This window comes from Giraffa tippelskirchi, chromosome 11, assembly GCF_054371585.1.
Source record: "Giraffa tippelskirchi isolate mGirTip1 chromosome 11, T2T-mGirTip1v1.2.pri, whole genome shotgun sequence".
In the NCBI taxonomy this organism is placed as follows: domain Eukaryota; kingdom Metazoa; phylum Chordata; class Mammalia; order Artiodactyla; family Giraffidae; genus Giraffa; species Giraffa tippelskirchi.
The window spans coordinates 6,323,556-6,343,499 of NC_137285.1; the positions used below are offsets into that span (position 1 = coordinate 6,323,556).

A 19,944-nucleotide genomic window follows, 5' to 3' on the forward strand; every position below is an offset into this window, starting at 1 on the left:
TCATGGACCATGCATGTGCCTGCCCTCTGCCCCAGCCAAGTGATGGTTCTAATCCTGAGGGCAGAACGGCTTCATATACTAGTTTGTTAAGAAGAAACACACGCCACCACGATGCTGGTTAACCTGAGGGCCTGTGAGCGACGTGCCCAAACCGCTGGTTTCCCTGGTAACCAACGAGCCCACGTGATATCAGTTCCTCCAATCAACGGCAGCCTCTCTCCCTCCCCCTAGTGGTCAAGGGAGCCGCCATATTGTGCTGGCCGGCAGCTGTGCGAAGTGTGGCTGTCGCCTTAGGACTCTTTCCTTCTGACGTCAGTGTCTCCAGATTCAAGGGTGGGCAGCTACAAAGCTCACAGGCCAGTGGGTGCAGCCAAAAATTGGCCACAGAAGGCTGAGGAAACTCCCCTCGGCGGGAAGAAGTCGGGAAGTTAGGACCAAGACAGAGTTGTGGGGGTGACCTGAGGTGGCGTCCACGAGCACGAGGGGCCCTGGGCAGCTGACCACCACGAGAGGCGTCTTTCTCTTCCATGACATTGAGGATGTCCTACTCAATTCAGAGTCTCTTTCCAGTTTAAAAGTGGCAGCTCTGCGCTCGGGGTTCCTCTAACTGCCCGGGGTTGGCTGGTGAATACAGACGAAAGGCGAGGACCTGGATTATCTGTCAGATACTTGGGGGTTACCTGGTTGGGTAAGACAAGCACACTCACCAAACCACCCCCACCTCGGTTCCGGCTACAGGAGAGGGCAGAGCAATGAAGTTGGGGGACGCGACCACGGCTACACGCCGGCTACGACGCGTTACCACAGGTGGAAGACATTACAGAATGTCGACAAAGTCTTCCAGCATCACAACCACTGTTCGGGGTCTAGAACAGCCGTGCATGACCTAGGGGACCCCTTTTGGACATGGATAGGGACTAACACCCGTGAAGTCTGGAAATAGACCAATAAAAATAGCATACACTCGCTTTTCCACCTGCTTTACAACCCCACTGCTGACAGGCTATGAAAGGACCACCTAAACATTGAGAGGGGAACTCGCTCTCAACACGTGACTGTCTCGAGCCCTGCGGAACTGTCGCTGAGCAGCCCAGGAGCATCTTCCCAGCGCCCACGCCGTGTTAATCCAGAGGAGACTGGTCAACACCGTCCCCCTCAACTGTTGACAACCAAGAACCAAAGGACCGTTGCCAAACATGGGTCAGGACAACCGCTCGCTTTTTCCCTTGACATGGGATCCACTCCTGGGGAACACGGTGTGAAATGGCCTGGGACTGGCAGGTAAGTCCTGGTGGTTTGTGTTTGCCAAATAGGATTAGAAAGGGGCTTACATGGACTTCTCTGGTGGTCTAGTGGTTAAGACTCTGCGCTGCCAAGGCAGGTGTTGCAGGTTCAATCCCTGGTTGGGGAACTAAGATCCCACATGCCACTCAGTGTGGCCAAAAGATAAATGAATAAAAGCTTCCTGCTCTGGTCACTTCTTCAGGTCTTCATTATCTTGTGAAGAATTAAATTTAAAAAGTTACATTAAAAAAAAAAGAAAGGGGCTTACAGGTTGGGATAAATACATCACCCTTCAGTTCAGTTCAGTTCAGTCGCTCAGTCGGGTCTGATTCTTTGCGACCCCCTGGACCACAGCACGCCAGGCTTCCCTGTTCATCACGAGCTCCCAGAGCTTACTCAAACTCATGTCCATCAAGTTGGTGATGCCATCCAACCATCTCATCCTCTGTCGTCCTCCTCTCCTCCTGCCTTCAGTCTTTCCCACCATCAGGGTCTTTTCCAGTGATTCAGTTCTTCACATCAGGTGGCCAAAGTATTGGGAGTTTCAGCTTCAGCATCAGTCCTTCCAATGAATAATCAGGACTGATTTCCTTTAGGATGGACTAGTTGGATCTCCTTGCAGTCTAAGGGACTCTCAAGAATCTTCTCCAACACCACAGTTCAAAAGCATCAATTCTTCAGCACTCAACTTTCTTTATACTCCAACTCTCACATCCATACATGACTCCTGGAAAAACCATAGCTTTGGCTATATGGACCTTTGTTGGCAAAATAATGTCTCTGCTTTGTAATATGCTATCTAGGTTGGTCATAGCTTTTCTTCCAAGGAGCAAGCATCTTTTAGTTTCATGGCTGCAGTGACCATCTGCAGTGATTTTGGAATCCCCCAAAATAAAGTCAGCCACTGTTTTCACTGTTTCCCCATCTGTTTGTCATGAAGTGTGGGACTGGATGCTATGATCTTAGTTTTCTGAATGTTGAGTTTTAAGCCACCTTTTTCACTCTCCTCTTTCACTTTCATCAAGAGGCTCTTTAGTTCTTCTTTGCTTTCTGCCATAACAGTGGTGTCATCTGCATATCAGGTTATTGATATTTCTCCTGGAAATCTTGATTCCAGCTTGTGCTTCATTCAACCCAGCATTTCACATGATGTACTCTGCATATAAGTTAAATAAACAGAGTGACAGTATACAGCCATGACGTACTTCTTTCCCGATTTGGATTTTCTACCAGCTGAGCCACAAGGGAAGCCCTTCTTTCCCGATTTGGAATCAGTCTGTTGTTCTATGTCCAGTGCTAACTGTTGCTTCTTGACCTGTGTACAGATTTCTATTTTGATTATTAGTGGGATCTCAGTCCTCCTGGGGTGTAAGGAGCCACTGTGAATGGTTTATGCATGCTAAATTTAATGCGATTTCCCACACAAACGCTCCCTCCACAGAGAAACTCATTTGAGTAGCCTCAGCACTTCTCTCTTCAATCCCCTGGTGGCTTGAAGGCAGAGGAAACTGAGCAATGGGAAACGTCTTGCCTTAACCAGTTGTTTCAGGAGTGCTCATACCTGGAAACTAGTTTGTTAAGAGGCAGAGACAGCAGTGGGGGAAGAACTTGGAGAAGGAGGTGGGCGGCCAGCACCCAATACCCACAACTGCCAACCAAAAGCAGTTCTATAGGCTTCCCGGTTGTGACCACCTGTGGGGTGGAAATCAGATTCAAATCCTAGAAGACAGAGGGGAAATCACCATCTCCAAGTTTTAAAGTTCTGAAACTATCTTCCCAAGATCAGTGTTGCCATTGATGGGAAGGTGGGGAGGGAGTCACGTCTCCTGTTCAGAGGTGATTTTAAGCCACATTCATTTACTCAGTCTCTAGGGGGGAACATTGTTACCTGCCAGAACTGGAACCGAACTCGGGTTCAGCTGCTTGTGACTGAAGAGTCAAATGTTCGAGAGATAAAGATTGGTGGGAAAAGATGCTTCATTCAAGAAGCCTGTGACCTGGGGAGATGGTAAACTAGCACCCCCCCCAAACCCATCTCCCCATTGCCAATCAGGGGGCAAGAGTTTTTAAAGAAAAGCTTCCAGGGTGCACAGGTGGGGGTTCCATGCAAAACAGCCAGTCAGCTGACTGCATCGATTATCTTGAAACTGGTCCTGCAGTGGTCTGGTCAGCACCATCTTGATTGTCTCAAGCACAGTTCATCTTCAGCTCCAGGGTTGGTCGGTCCCCATTTCCTAGAGGCCAGTTCTTAAAGCTGTGCAAGATGGAGCAGCTTGTGTCATGGCTACTGTCCGGTGATCATGTGATTCGCTTTTCTCTCTGGTGGTAGTTTTAGGATCTGCAAAACAACTCAGGGTTGGTCATCAGACACTTAACCTGTGTCCTTCAGGGAGGAGCTAAAGATAATGTGACTCACCCTAATTATTAACTGCTAGAGCCTGCTCTTCTGTGACTCAGAGGAGGTCTGGGAGACTACAGCTTTTCAACAAATGAAAGATGGGGGACTCTGAAGGCCTTTTGTACCTGCGAGGGCCCTGCAGGGTCCTTCTCAGTTTTATTATAAGGCAGATACTATCCTTGCCCTTAGGGAGAAAACAGCCCAGTGAATTCAGTAAAAAGGTGGGAGAGGCATGAAAGAATCACTGGAGTTAATGATATGCATGAGAAATTGTTAAGGAAAAATGTTGGTAGACTCTCCAAGCAATGGACCTTGTACAAACAGGTGTTATGCAATAAATAAAATATATGAAGGGGTATATGTTAAGTAACTTTGGTAAACTGGGTTCAGTGAAACTAATAGGTGTTCTCAGTGCCTTTAATGTAGGAATGTGCCCTGGGCTTCTCTGAATCTGATTGTCACAGTCCTCAGGGAAGCATCTCAAAAGGGCAAATGTAGCACAGACCTGTGAAATCAGAATCCCCCAGAAGTGAGGCTAAGGAAACTGCAGTGTTACAAGGTCTCCAGGTTGATTTTTTTTTTTAATAATCAGTCAAAATAATTTGGAGATTAGAATTTGGGGCTGTTAGGGGGGACTTCCCTGGTGGTCCAGTGGCTGAGGCTTCGAATTCCTAATGCGGGAGGCCTAGGTTTGGTCCCTGGTCAGAAAACCAGATCTCGCATACCGCAACAAAGATCCCTCATGTGAAAATTAAGACCTGGAAGAGCCAAATAAATATTTTTTTTTTAAAAAGAAGAATTTCGGGCTATTAGGGACTGGAATGTCTGTGGTCCTTTCCCCCACCACCCTCTGCCGCCAATTCATTTGTTGAAATCTAATCCCCACTGGGATGATATTGGGACATAGAGCTTTGGGAGGTAATTAAGTCACGAGGGTGGGGCCCTCATGAATGAAATAAATACCTCTAGGGAAAAAAAAAAGAATACTAGCTCACCTTCCTCATGTGAAGATACGAGAAGGTGACATTCTGCCACCCAGAACTCACCAAGATCCCACTATGCTAGCACCCTGATCTCAGACTTTCAGCCTCCAGAACTAGGAGAAATTTCCATTTATACACCATCCAGTCTATGGCACTTTGTTTACAACAGCCCAAGCTAAGACAAGGACTACAGGAATTTTCCAGTCTTCTTAGTCTCAGTCTCCCAGTCTTCTTAGTCTCAAACATTCTTCAATATATGCTAGTCTGAATGCCTGGTCCTAGCTGTGTTTATTTCTCTATTGCCATCCATTCTTCCTTAGGAAATGTGCTGGCATCCCAGTGCAATCCAGGTGTGCATATTAAAGGGAGCCTGGTACACACACAACCCTAGCCAGTGCCGAGAGACAAAAATCACTGAGAGCAGCAGAGGAGCTCGTGGTCCTCCGGGATTTCCCCTCGGCAGAGACTCTTCGGGAAGATCTGGTTTTGCCCTTTTCCTAACACACAGGTGCAGATGCTGGAATGATCTCAGTGGCCACAAATGAGCCATCCAGAGGCTGGAGGTGGGGCAGTCAGGGTGGTTCCTGAGGGAGTCCTGAAGCACTCAGAGCAATGACTGGGTTCTAGGAGTTGGTCTTTAAAGGTAGGAGTCTTCTAGAGGGATAGGATGAGGGGATAAGAAGGAGGGAACATATATATATATATATATATATTTTTATTATGGCTGATTCACGTTGTCTACAGCAGAAACCAACACAACATTATAAAGCAGTTATTCTCCACTTAAATAAAAATGAATAAGTTTTTTAAAAGGTAAGGGGTCTTGCCTGTGTCTGGACTTGTGACCCTGTCTCTCCTCTGCAGGATTTCAAGAGGCTAACCATGACTCTTTTGGCTGATTTACTCCTGAGGTTCCCATTGGCTATCTCCCAACAGCCTCATGGTAATATTTATAACAAAGCAGCACACCTCTTTTAAACAAGCAGCTTAGGGTGCTGAACAGTCACAAAATTAGTGAAAGTAATTAAATCCTCAGTTCTTCCTGGACAAGTTGTTCACTTCCACGCCTCAGATTCCTCATCTGCAAATAGAGAAAATAGAATAAAATCTCCCTCCCAGGATGGAAGAGATTAAATAGATGCCATTACAAAGCACCTGGCACAGAGTAGATCTTCAACAAATGCAAGTTATTCCTTCCTTCCTTATTTCCTTCTTCCTTGAAAGGGCTTTTCGTTAAGAGTCAGGAGAAAGAGGATGGTTCTGCCACCAGCCTGTGTGTGACATTGGTTCTTTCTTGGGCTCTGAATTTGGGGGAGAGTTAAGTTGGAAAGGAAGTAACATTCAAATTAATTCAAGCAGGGGAAGTAGGAAGAAAGAATACTTATTATTAAAATACAGGGGCAACTCATAGAACCTGAACTGGAGTGCCGGCAGGTCTCAGGAAAATAGGGATCCGGGTGTGCTAGGAAACCTAAGGTGCTCCTCCGTTCCACCTTTGTCCTTTCTCCTCTCTTGACATGGCTTTCATTTGTTGCTACTTTCATCCCACAGCACAGATCATGGCAGTCAACACTCCCTGGAACACACACACTGAACCAAGGGCCCACTTCCCTTAAAAAATGAAAGTGTTAGTCAGCCAATCCTGTGAAACTCTTTGTGACCCCATGTAGCCTTCCAGACTCCTCTGTCCATGAGATTCTCCAGACAAGAATACTGGAATGGGTTGCCTTTCCCTTCTCCAGGGGATCTTTCCGACCCAGGGATCAAACCCGGGTATCCCACATTGCAGGCGGATTCTTTACTGTTTTCTCACATTTCAGGCTAATTCTTTACCGTTTGAGTCACCAGGGAAGCCCTAAAACTACTTCCAAATCTCCAGAGGCTTTCATTGGCCCAGCTTGAGTTGGGCCCTACCCCTGACCCAATCCACGGTGTCCATAGGTGGGGCCAGAGGAGGAGAACTGGGGTTGCCAAAGGGTAAGTAAGTCTCTGAGAGGAATGAAACACGCTAGCTGGCCTCACGGAGCTCGGTGTGAAGAGGGAGACAGACCCAGGGACAAACTCCATTCCTACTTAGGAAAGGTCATCAAATGATGGGATTGAAAGGACCGCACAACCAGCTTGCCGTGGGAAAAGTTCCCAGAAGCTGCACTAACCACCGCCCCAAAGCCATTCTAGGATGTGATGAGCTAATTAATCACAATTATTATTTATGGCAGTGCCAATCCACCTGCTTGTGTCACAAGACATTAGTTATTGCCAGGAATGATGAATCCCAGGATGTAGAACATGCTAAAAATATTAATCTACAAGTGAAAATGATTTTAATTGGATTTCGCCCTTGGGGTCGTGTCAGGGTCCCGCTTTCAATCAGACTTGTCCAGTCAGCAAAGCGGATCCCAGCCTTTCAAATTGAAACTGTGATTGGCTGGCAGAGGTTAATAGAAATGTTGGGAAATAAATAGGTTATTGATTGATCATAACAATCAGCTGGCTCTCGGCTTACCTAGCTGACCTCGCCCACCCAATTTTACGGCCAAACTCAGTTAGCATCTAATTATAGATCACTTTTACAATACTGTGTATTAATGAGTAGATTAAAAGGGGTGGTGGGTAGGGGAATTCTTACTGGAGAAGTTTCCCCCTGGCAGAAAAATGTGATGAGACCTCCTGTCTTACTTGGGGACTGTGGCTGAGAGAAGGGAGGATCCTAAGAGGAATAGTTACTCTCCCCACTTCCCTGCCAAAACCTCATTCCTTCACTCAACACACATTTAGAGGCTTTGTGCAGGGAGCCTGGGGACCATATTTGATACAGCCCCTCTGCTCAGGCCCTCATTCTGGCTTCTAAAATATCTGTGAGCATAAGAATTACTTGGCAGGGGGCTTTCCTGCTGGCTCAAGTGGTAAAAAATATTTGCCAGTGCAGGAGACATGAGTTCAATCCCTGACTGGGGAAGATCCCCCATGCCTCAGGGTAACTAAACCCACATGCCATAACTGCTGAGCCCACATGCCCTGGAACCTGGGGCTGGGCAAGAAGAGAAGCCACCACAGTCAGAAACTCATGCAGCACAACTCAAGAATAGCCCCCACTCTCCACAACTACAGAAAAGCTCACACAGCCATGAAGACCCAGCACAGCCAAAAGTAAATAAATAGTCAATTAAAAAAAAATTATTTGGCAGGCAGCTTGTTAGAAAGGCAGATTCTTGAACCCACCCCTGAGGTGCTGATTCAGAGGAGTCCGCATTTTTAACAAGCCCACCCAGCCTCAGAAACTCAGAGGCAGTGGGGGAACCTTATTTTGAGACAGAATGGCCTGACTGGAAATAAGGTCCACACGAGGAAACAGAAGTCAGAGCTCTGGGTGCCTGACGGAAAACTGGTCCAGGGTCCCATGGGACACGTGGAAAGCCAAGATCAGCTGAACCTGGAGTCTTCACAGAGCAGGTGACGCTGGCATTGAGCAGGAATTCCCCAGGTGAGCCTGAAGAGCAGTTTGTCCCCATAAAGGGTCGTTTTTAACAGGCACCAGTGGTGCAGCTGGCAGTCCCCACCAGGGAGATAATCAGCGTCTGCTTTTTGGTTGGGAAAACAAGCGTATAAATAACTTTGAATTGCCTCCTCTATTCCAAGTGACTCTCTGCTTGCTGACCCCCACCCTCATGGCCCAACTGCCCAGCCTCTTGTGCCCCAGTCTTTTTCCCTTCAGCACACCGACTCATTCCCACCTCACGGCCTTTGCCCTCACTGTTGCCCCTGCCTGGCACTCCCCTCCTCCTGACATCACATGGTCAGCTCCTTCACAGCAGCTCAAAATGCCACCTCCTCCCACTACCAGCCTCAGCCACCCCCAGGCCACACTGCCCAGTTGCTCTCCTCAACTTCTTCCATACCAGTGAATGGAAGGAGTTACCTCACATGAAATTAAAAGATGCTTACTCCTTGGAAGAAAAGTTATGACCCACCTAGACAGCATATTAAAAAGCAGAGACATTACTTTGCCAACAAAGGTCTGTCTAGCCAAGGCTATGGTTTTTCCAGTAGTCATGTATGGATGTGAGAGTTGGACTATAAAGAAAGCTGCTGCTGCTGCTAAGTCGCTTCAGTCGTGTCCAGCTCTATGCAACCCCATAGACAGCAGCCCACCAGGCTCCACCGTCCCTGGGATTCTCCAGGCAAGAACTCTGGAGTGGGTTGCCATTTCCTTGTCCAATGCATGAAAGTAAAAAGTGAAAGTGGAGTTGCCCAGTTGTGTCCGACTCTTAGCGACCCCATGGACTGCAGCCTACCAGGCTCCTCCATCCATGGGATTTTCCAGGCAAGAGTACTGGAGTGGGTTGCCATTGCCTTCTCCAAAAGAAAGCTGAGTGCCGAAGAATTGATACTTTTGAACTGTGGTGTTGGAGAGGACTCTTGAGAGTCCCTTGGACTGCAAGGAGATCCAACCAGTTCATCCTAAAGGAAATCGGTCCTGAATATTCATTAGAAGGACTGATGCTGAAGCTGAAACTCCAATACTTTGGCCACCTGATGCAAAGAACTGACTCATTTGAAAAGACCCTGATGCTGGGAAAGATTGAAGGTGGGAAGAGAAGGGGATGACCGAGGATGAGATGGTTGGATGGCATCACTGACTCAATGGACATGAGTTTGAGTAAGCTCTGGGAGTTGGTGATGGACAGGGAGGCCATGCAGCGGGCAGGCATCATCTCTGCCCTGTGGAATCACAGACCAGAGGAGGCAGCACGTGAGCAAAACAAGTATGAAACACAAACTGTGTTCAGTTCTCCAAGGACAGGGAATACCTCACGGGGAGGAGCAGAAACAGAAGAGAAGCTGGTGTAGAGACAGTAACTGGGCTCAGTCTTACTGGGGACATGAACCCGGAATCTGGGAATGGTGCATCCCCCCATCGCCATGGTAACCATCTTGGACCCAGCATTCCCAATCCTCCAACTGTGCATCCCTGGGCAAGTGTCTTCACCTCCCTGAGGCTCAGTGTCCCCCTCCTGTAAAAATGGGGACAAGGAAACTCTCCTCCCAAATATTGTGAGCACTCCAGGAACCAACATTAGGAACGGTTTAGCACAGAGCCTGGCATGCAGCTAGCATACAGAAAATGGCAACAGCCATTTTATATTTGAAAGTGGGATGAAGAGAAATGGTCTTGCCTGCAGGCAGAGCCCACATTGGCTTGGTTCTCAGAATTCTTTAGGGGGAGTAAATTAGAGGACCCTGAATTGCCAGAAACACCAGTGGCATCAAAATAAAGTGACCCTTGCCAAGACAGCCGTGGTGAAATGGACGCCAAAGTCATAGTCTGCCCACTTTGCAGAGGAGAAAAACTTGAGGCATCGAGAGGAGAAGCCATTTGGCTTGATGTCTGTTAAGAACAGAAGCCCTCAGTAGAAATGAACGGAGCATTCCCAAAGCTTCTGTCCAAAACCGCATTCTCTCTAGCGTGTTCCTTTCCCCCACCTACCCAGGCTCACCCAATTCTGTGAAACTGGAATCCCAAGAGGATCCCCACAGAGCCGCATCTAGAGACTACAGAGTAACCAGTTTCCAACAGAGAATGCGGCGGTCTTGGTGCGACACCGCCATCTGCTGGCTACACCCGAGAACTGCAGCTCCGGCTCGACCACTTAAAAGTGCCTGCAGTGGTGGGCTCTGGGACCCTGCTTTCTGTGAGTGTACAATAAATAAGACCAGAGACAGGCAATAAATAAGGAATCAGACGAGTAAGCAAGGTAATTTCAGATGGGTGCAAGTTTTCAGCAAGAAATAAACAGGTTTCTGTGATACAGCAGCGGGTCTCAAGGTGTGGTCCTGAGATCTGGGGACCCAAAAAGAAATTAATCCTTCCGTTTCATCTTCCCTCCCAAATGCATGGTAGGGCTTTGCAGGGGCTACCTAGACATGTGATGTTGCAACAGACTGAATGCAGAAGCGGATAGCAGAATCCAAGGCTCGCTCTTCTATTCAGTTCAATCCCTCAGTCATGTCTGACTCTGCGACCCTATGGACTGCAGCATGCCAGGCTTCCCTGTCCATCACCAACTCCAGGAGTTTACCCATACTCATGTCCATTGAGTTGGTGATGCCATCCAACCATCTCATCCTCTGTCGTCCCCTTCTCCTCCTGCCCTCAATCTTTCCCAGCATCAGGGTCTTTTCAAATGAGTCAGCTCTTCGTATGAGGTGGCCAAAGTATTGGACTTTCAGCTTCAACATCAGTCCCTCCAATGAACACCCAGGACTGATCTCCTTTAGGATGGACTGGTTGGATCTCTTTGCAATCCAAGGGACTCTCAAGAGTCTTCTCCAACACCATAGTTCAAAAGCATCAATTCTTCGGCACTCAGCTTTCTTTATAGTCCAACTCTCACATCCACACATGACTACTGGAAAAACCATAGCTTTGACTAGTCAGACCTTTGTTGGCAAAGTAATGTCTCTGCTTTTTAATATGCTGTCTAGGTGGGTCATAACTTTCCTTCCAAGGAGCAAGCATCTCTTAATTTCATGGCTGCAGTCACCACCTGCAGTGATTTTGGAGCCCCAAAAATAAAGTCAGCCACTGTTTCCCCATGTATTTGCCATGAAGTGATGGGACCAGATGCCATGATCTTAGTTTTCTGAATGTTTAAGCCAACTTTTTCACTCTCCTCTTTCACTTTCATCAAGAGGCTCTTTAGTTCTTCTTCGCTTTCTGCCATAAGGATGGTGTCATCTGCATATCTGAGGTTATTGATATTTCTCCTGGAAATCTTGATTCCAGTTTGTGCTTCATCCAGCCCAGCGTTTTCATGATGTACTCTGCATATAAGTTAAATAAACAGGGTGACAATATACAGCCTTGACATACTTCTTTCCTGATTTGGAACCAGTTTGTTGTTCCATGTCCAGTTCTAACTGTTGCTTCGTGACCTGCATACAGATTTCTCAAGAGGCAGGTCAGGTGGTCTGGTATTCCCATCTCTTTCAAAATTTTCCACAGTTTGTTGTGATCCACACAATCTTCTATTAAGCCAGACTTTAAAGAGATTTACCAAAAAAATAATAATACTGTCTCTTTTTTTTTTGGAAAGCTATTTTTCATGAAGAATGTGTTATTTACATAAACATGCAATGTTTATTTTTATTGTCATTTTTTTCAATGAATTAATAAGTCCTTTTAAAGTCTCAGTTTTCATTTCTGTTATGGTAATGAATTGGATAAACAAGGATCTAAAACATCTCAGTTCTAACGTCTAATATGGTAGACTCCATGCCAACTTCCATCTCCTCTTTTTCTTCTTGTGAGGTAGTCCTTGTCCTTGGAGAGCTAAGCACAGCTGCCTCCCCTGGGCTGTAAGCTCTGCAAAGGCAGGTTGGTGCCTGTCTTCCTGTCTGCCCTGGGCACTCCATGTGGTACTTCACACAGAGTAGGGATAATAAGTTGTTTTTTTATTTTTATTGGGGTATACTTGATTTACAATGCTATATTAGTTTCTGCTATACAACAAAGTGAATCTGTTATACATATATCCACTCTTTTTTAGATTATTTTCCTATATAGTTCATTACAGAGTATTGAGTAGAGTTCCCTGTGCTATACAGTATGTCCTTATTAGTTATCTTTCTACATATAGTAGTGTGTATATTTCAATCTCAACCTCCCAATTTATTCCTCCTCCCCTTCCCCCTTGATAAACATAAGTTTTTTTTCCTATATCTATGGCGCTATATTTCTGTTTTGTAAAGTTCATTGGTACCATTTTTTAATATTCTACATATAAGCCATATCATGATATTTGTCTTTCTCTGTCTGACTGACTTCACTCAGTATGATGATCTCTAGGCCTCTCCATGTTGCTGCAGATGGCATTATTTCATTCTTTTTATGGCTGAGTAATATTCCATTTTACTAAGTGCCACATCTCCTTTATTCTTCTGTCGATGGACATTTAAGTTGCTTCCACGTCCTAGCTATTGTAAATGGTGCCGCTGTGCATGTATCTTTTCGAGTTATGTTTTTCTCCAGATAAATGCCCCGGAGTGGGATTGCTGGATGATACGGTAATTCTGTTTTTAGTTTTTTAAGGAATCTCTATACTGTTCTCCATAGTGGTTGCATCAGTTTACTTTCCCGCCAACAGTGAAAGGTTTTTCTTTTCTCCACACTCTCTCCAGCATTTATTGTTTGCAGATTTTTTGATGATGGCCATTATGACCTGTCCCTGGAGAAGGAAATGGCAGCCCACTCCAGTATTCTTGCCTGGAGAACCCCATGGACAGAGGAGTCTGGCAGGCTATGATCCATGGTGTCACAAGAGTCGGACACGACTCAGTGATTAAACCGTCACCACCATTCTGACCTGTGTGAGGTGATAACTCATGGTAGTTTTGATTTGCATTTTTGTAACAATTAGTGATATGGAGCATATTTTCACATGCATTTTGGTCATCAGAAGATGTTGAATAAATGAAATGGGAGCAAGTTGTGACTGAGCAGTGCCCACGTGGACTGGAGGGTGACCTTTTACTATATAGTACGAGTGTAAAGGGGTCGTAGGACCAAAATATTTGAGAACAGAAATGACAGAATCACTGTGGATGGGACGGTCAGGGGAGGTGTCTCTGAGGAGGTGACATTCAGCTGAGACCAGAAGGGCCCTCAACCATGCAAAAAGGAACAGCCAGTACAAAAATCTACAGGACAGAGTAAGACAGTTGCCTTAGGAAACAGAAAGGTGGGTAGCCTGGCATCCCCGTGAGTAGGGCTGTGCCTGGTATTCAGGATGGGCTCGGTACATGGTGTCCAGGTGAACAGAGGGAGAGAAGAAAAGAGACCGAAGTTGAGAAGAGACATGGGTTTTCTCTGATGCGCTGTCCTAGACAAAAAGTAGTATTATCTTTCAAATATAGCAATAGGGACCGCCTTGGTGGTCCAGTGGCCGAGACTCTGCACTCCCAATGCAGCAGGCCTGGGTTCGATCCCTGGTCAGGGAACTAGATCCTGCATACTGCAACTAAAGATCCCATATGCCGCAACTAAGACCCGGTGCAGCCAAATAAATAGATTTCCTTCTCCAAAATAAATAAATAATAAATACTGAAACACAGAGCAGCGGGCTTCCCTGGTGGCTCAGTGGTAGAGAGCCTGCCTGCCAGTGCAGGAGATGCAGGCTCAATCCCTGGGTCGGGAATCCCCTCGAGAAGGAAATGGCAGCTCACTCCAGTATTCTTGCCTGGAGAATCCCACAAGCAGAGGAGTCTGGCAGGCTACAGTCCATGGGGTCACAAAAGAGCTGGACATGACTTAGTGACTAAACAATAACAGCAAATAGTGATGATGGTTGCAATATCAAGTAACAGTGTGAATGTACTTGATGCCACTGTACTGTATACCTAAAAATGGTTAGGATGGAAAATTTTGTTAATGTGTATTTTCCCACAATTACAAATGAAATCTGTATTGTATTGACTTTTAAGGTCATGGTCTTGAGAAAAGGCTGGCAGAGTCCACTCTGGTTCCTGGAAAATGCCACTGGCTCCCCCTCCCCACAAATTATGCACCCCTCTGCCTCTTAAGCCACAGTGATCCTCTGCATGTGAATTAGTTTTTAATATCAAAATGGTCTTTTCAACAAAAGAAGCAGCATTTATGGGTGAAAGCAAAAGGCCAAGTTCACACTTCGTTGCTGGATACACATAAAAGTATGTTTAATCAACGGCAAAATTTCTGTCCCCACAGTTAGCATCCCTAGGAGGCAGTGACATGGAAAGTGTCCTCTCTGGTCTGTTGAAGCAAAACAGTGGGTTCCCTGGGTGGATGCTCAAGAGGGTCTTTGGGGTCTTTTGTGGGGATGGGACCAGTCCCGCCCCCCAGGGAACCCCCCAGCTCAATATGTGCAATATCAGTATCTATACAAGCGCAGTCCACCAGCAAGGACCACCGTGGCCACTCCCTCCACACAGGCTGTTATTAAAGGATTGAGTCGCCTCTTCCAGCTGGGAGGCCAGCTCCCGGGCTCCTGAGGTGCTGCTCCTAGTGAGCTTGACGTTCAGAGGAGCCCAGGCCAGGCCGGGCTCCGGGGTGGAGAACAGAGGTGCCTTCCTGGGCTCAGCTTCCTCTAGTAGTAAGTCAAGGACACACACACACACACTTACACACAGAATCACAGAATCCCACCACCATCCTCAGTCTTAAAGGTGGCCTACTCCCAATCCTTCTGTCTCCAGAAGGTTCATTACCCACCAAGACGCATTTTTCCCTCCCTGGGACCAACCTCTTGGAAGCTTCCTCCAAGCCTGCGTGTCCTCTTGCAGCCACAGGGTCCCTCTCCAGTGAGATTCTCCTGTGGACTTCCAGCCCCGTGACCACGTGCCCTCAGGGCTTCCCCTAGCCCAGCATGACCATTCCAGGTGGGACGACATGCTTTTAAGGCTGTTCCTCCAACCTGTCATTGTCCCCTTGGCCAGGCCCCTGCCTGGCAGGAACATGGCCCTCCTTATTTATCTTAAGATGGATCTGAGGATCTGCCACCTTTCCAGAAGTTCTAACCAGTTTCTAAAATTTGGCCAGAACATGTTATCAGCTCCTCAGAATTCCCACCTAGGCTGAAGTAGCCATGTTGTCAGCCTAGAACTGAGATCTAACATCTTCCCTCCTCAGATCACATCCACAACCACCACCACCACCCCACCACCCCGCCATTGCCCTTAGGATAAACTCCCTGGCAACACCATCTGGTATGTGTCCATTTCCCTTCTGTCTCCTGCTTCGTCCCCTACGACCCTTCCAGAACTTCTTCGGTCCTCCCTGACCCCCAGAATTCTGTGTCCACCATTCTCGCTACCACACTCTGCCCAGCTAGGGCTCCGCTTAGATGCCTTCCTCTTCAGAGCATCTACTGGTGGCCCACAGCCCACTCTACCCCACACCCACTCTATACGCTAGCATTAAAGCTCCTGAAGATTGTATGATGTTTAATCACCACTCATCCCTGATGCCTAGCACCACCCCTGGCACGCAGCAGGTGTTTCTCATCCTTTGCCTCCTGGGCACTTCCACAGGCCTATCACCCCTATCATGGTGCCCACCTCACTGCATTACCTGTTTTATTTCTCTGTCTCCCCCACCAAGTTAGTCAAGCACTATGGAAAAGCCTGTGTGTGGGTCCAAGACCCAGAGCAGTGCTGGGCACATAGTAGGTCCTCACCATCATCAGGTCTTTGCAGTTGAATCAAGAGGCCCCCAGAATGGGAAATGTTACCAGTGAAATGAAGGGAGGTGGCCACTAGAGGGCAGCAGGCACGTGCTTCCTCCGTGCAGGTTCTCCCTCATCCCAGGTTCTGATGTGTCCTCCTCTCTCCTTCCCTTTGCAACTCAGGCCTCTGGATCACCCTTCAGACCTCACCAGCGGCTCCACGAGTTTAGCTGTGAGTCTCTGACTGTCAGAAAGGCTCTCAACCCCACACCAGTATTCAATGACCCAAGCAAGCTGCCCGCAAGGCCTCCAGGCAGGACTCTGCCCCTGCCCCTGAGCTGATCCAATCCTCCAGGCCCTGCTATAAGCTGTCCTCTCCCACAGACCCTGACTACCAGACCAAACCAGCAAAACAGCCCCTCTTCTCATCCCCCCTCCCCGGCCTCCTGGTTTCCCCTCTTACACCCACCCAGGAACCCCCGGACTCTAGCTTCTCCTCTCTGTTCCTAGAGGAGCCTCCCCCAGCCCTGAAGAGATCCAGACTCCCTTCCAGCCACATTCTGGTCCTCCTAGGACAGCTAAATTGCACACAAGTTAGAAGAGAAAGCTGAGCTAATTTACACCAAGGTGTCAATGGGGTGATGGATTTATAACCCATCTATTCCAATCTGAAGTTGTATGTCTTAAGGCTTCCAAACTTTGAAGTCCCCAAATCAAGGACTCTAGGCTCTCACCTGGTGACTGATGATTCCAATTACAATGACATATCCTCTCTGCACACTGGATAGGCCTTTGCGGGGCGGGGGGGCTACAAAAGCTGCATGCACTAATACAACTATCAGGCTATTGTTTAAAAGAAGCAGAATCCGAATGCAGATTATAAGGGGTTAATAGGATATGTCTAGCGGCCAAAACCGTGGAAGGCTGACTGCTTCTCACCACCCCCCCCACCACCGCCACCCCACCCGGCCCACAGCAGACACCACTCCTCCATTCGGCCTTAGCCACAGCCCAGCCCCGGCATATCCTTTTGAGCACCGAGGTCTTTCCTGACTTCAGCTGGCTCTTCCCCAGAGCCGTCAGCACGGCCCACACAACTAGCTCCGCCTCTCCCCGTGTTAGTCAAGTCCCAGCCATGCCGACATCCAAGCTGTTAATAGTAATAGTGACGAGGAGTGTTAGACCTGTTGTTAGTCAGAAAGAAATCCACAAGCCGTTAGTTTCTGCTGAAAGGAACAGATCAGGAGGGCAGGAGTTAGTCGGGTGAAGGAGAGGTTAATTAAGAGCAGGTTAGAGCCAGACCAGGAGCCTGGAGCCCCCAGATGGGCAGGGGGCTGGCTGTTAATGGTCAGCCCCTGGGGCAGCCAGGGCGAGGCAGGGATTAGCTGGGTGAGAGCAAGAGTTAGTGCAGAGGAGCCAGAGATTAGCCCAAAGAGACCAAGGTGCCTACTGGAGGTGAGGCATAAAATCACCCCCAGGTGTGGCCCTGGCTTAGCGGCTGGCGGGCTCTGGGATAGATATGCTGGGGTAGGGACATGGGTGTGAAAAGAGCAAGGAGCCGGGGTCAATTTCTGACTGGCCCAAGGCCTGTAGGGCCCTGTGGGCATCTGGGGTTCATTGGTTGCTTCCCACTTTCTCCCGCAAACCCCCTACCCAAGATCTGCTTTCTTCTCAAACTTCAGATCTGCTGTTTTCTCAAACTTCCCAGTGTGGACTGCCCTTCTCGAAGGCATCTGTAGGGAAAATGGACCACACCTACTTCTGGCGTGGGAAACCGGGATCTCGCACGCAGCTCCAGGGATGGGGGGAAGGGCCCCTCTAGCCGACTTCCTGTCGTACGAAAGGCCTCTCTCACTCATCTCTTTGGTCATTCCTCCTCACCGCCTGGTGATAAGGCAGAAATCCCCCTCTCGCTGACAACAAATACCCCTCTTCCCATTCTTCAAATATAGGAAATGCCCCCTTTGTCTAACTTCCTGTATCAAACGCTGCGCTCAGGGATTCCCACCGCGGTTAAGACCCTTTCAGTGACTTCCAATGCGGAGGAAGTCTTCACTTACTGACTTCGGGCGTGGGACACGCCCCTTTACTAGCCCCCTTGGGGACACGCCCCTTTTGTTGACTTCCTGTGCAGGACACGCCCCTCAATGGCGCCCCGCCTCTATTGGCCAGTTGCCCAGTAAGAACATCTGCCCCCACTTCCCTCCAGAGGACGACCCAGAGGCCGCTTCTCTCCGCTCCCTTGGTTGGAAGGAGACCCGCAGGCCTCCACCCTCACACCCCGGAGGTTGCCCTGCTCCGGCCAACTCCCAATGGCCCCCAGACTGCGCAGAGGAGAGATGCTGTGCTCAGAGGCCAGCCTCCCTCCAGAACCGCAAGGGCACCTCTTCCTCCGGGCCTTCAGCCGCCTCAGACCTGGCCCAGGGGACTCTGAACTCACAGCCAATCGGGGCAGCAAAGTGGGGCATCTGTCTGCAGGACCAGCCTAGGACGTCTGCTTGCCAAAAGGAAGGGGAACTAGCCCCCAAGGGGGCCCAGAGCTCGGCAGGGCTGGGGTTAGTAAGAAGAGAAAACAGGGTTAGTAGGGATTGGGTTAGTAAGTCAGAGCACAGCCCCAGCGGGCAGGGGCACCTCAGCAGACACACACGGGAGTCGCTAGGAGAAAAGGAAGAACACACTCGGGTCCGTTAGTTGGTTAGGGGGGGTGGTCGGGGTGCAGTTGAGCACCCCCCCCACCCTGGGCCCCGGGGTTAGACGGGTTAGTAATTGAACAAAAGAACTGCCTATGGGAAAAAAGCTGAGGAGAGGAAAGTGTGGGGAAAGACACAGTTAAGGGTTCAAAGCAAGTGTCTGGCCCCAGGCAGAGGGGTCTGTGTGCAAACCACCTAGAGGGACCAGTGCCTGCCAGGGGACCCGATGGGTCCAGTTTTCTGGGCCTCCCACCCCCAGCTCGCATAAATGTGGATTAAGTATCTGCCGCGTGTCAAGAACTTTATCCTCCTGAGAATGCTCACGGCCACCTGGGAGGTGGCCTCCCATTCCACTGCGGAGGAAACGGACTCAGAGAGGTGGTGGTGACTTGCTCTCCAAGTCCCCCCCAGCAGGAAGCGGCAGAGTTGGCAAGTCCTGTTTGCACGCCCGATCCTGGAATGTGGGTCTGCACAGAGATCCCAGGCCACGGGCAGGGCCTTCCAGCCCTCGTCTGCCCCCACATCCCAACCCCTGGGAAGGCCCATGAGCTGCGAGGTTAGTAGGGTCTGGCTGCGGGGGGGTTAGTAGGGCATGCTCGGGCCTGGTTAGTGGGTTAGTCGGTTGGCAGAAGGCCAGGCACCTCGCCACACGCCACAGCGTCCCGGCCGAGCCCTGGGTTAGTAGGTTAATCCCACCATGCAACACTGCCCCAGCCGCATCTCCAGAGGCCACCCGCCCCCACCAGCCAGGGACCCGGGCCTGACCAGGGCAGGGAGTCTGCCGCCAGCGTCTCAGCCCCGCCCCCAGGATAAGACTGTCCACGTGGACCCTGCCCCAAAGAATCGGTGGCCCTGCTTCTCGGCGGTGGGCCTCAGGGACCTTCCCCCAGCCACTTCAGATCCCCCGAAAATGGGCCCTGCTGGTCCTGGCTGGAAAGACCCCCTGCCTGGTCCTGGTCACCCGTTCCCAGAAGGCTGGATCCTGTCACACTCAGGCACACACACACACGCACATACCAGCATCTTCTCACAAAAGGTCTGATACCCCAGAGTCACTGGCTCCAGTGGACAGCTTCCTCTGTCCCCCCTGCCAGGCATCTGGCTATCCCAACCGCTGGCTGGCCCTTCCCCCAAATGCTCTAGCGGTGTAGAGCTCCCCTGACTCCTGCAGCCGAGTTTAGACTTGCTGGCCCCAGGGAAACAGCTGCCTTCCCAACCACTGCTCCAGAGCACCTGAGTGTGCCCTAGTTTTGTCATCTCCTATCACTGTTACCATTCTCCCATGGAAACCCCAGCCTAGACTCTGCAGTTCTAAATGATGCTCCATAAGAAAAGGGTTTTGTTGCCAGTAAAGCTTGGGGGAAAACACTTAGTCCTCTGTCCTTGAG

The 19,944-nt window shown here is 49.2% G+C and overlaps 1 protein-coding gene and 1 long non-coding RNA gene across 5 annotated transcripts in view; one reads left to right on the top strand and one right to left on the bottom strand.

Moving 5' to 3' along the window:
- The first annotated feature begins 229 nt into the window (after positions 1-229).
- Positions 230-19,944, top strand: part of CRYBB1 (crystallin beta B1) — a 73,658-nt gene continuing 53,943 nt past the window's right edge. For all 4 annotated transcript variants that reach the window (XR_014069052.1, XM_081542856.1, XM_081542855.1 and 1 more), the window contains exon 1: positions 230-1,281. Coding sequence is in view for 1 of the 4 variants with exons in the window: in XM_081542860.1 (XP_081398986.1) it covers positions 1,264-1,281 (18 nt within the window). In the remaining 3 variants the exon portion in view is untranslated. The remainder of the gene's footprint in view (positions 1,282-19,944) is intronic.
- Positions 1,475-17,927, bottom strand: LOC145526660 (uncharacterized). Its single transcript, XR_014069055.1, has 3 exons — positions 15,879-17,927; positions 5,635-5,746; positions 1,475-3,622 (listed from the first exon to the last, which is right to left on the bottom strand). It is a non-coding gene; the product is annotated as an uncharacterized LOC145526660 (long non-coding RNA).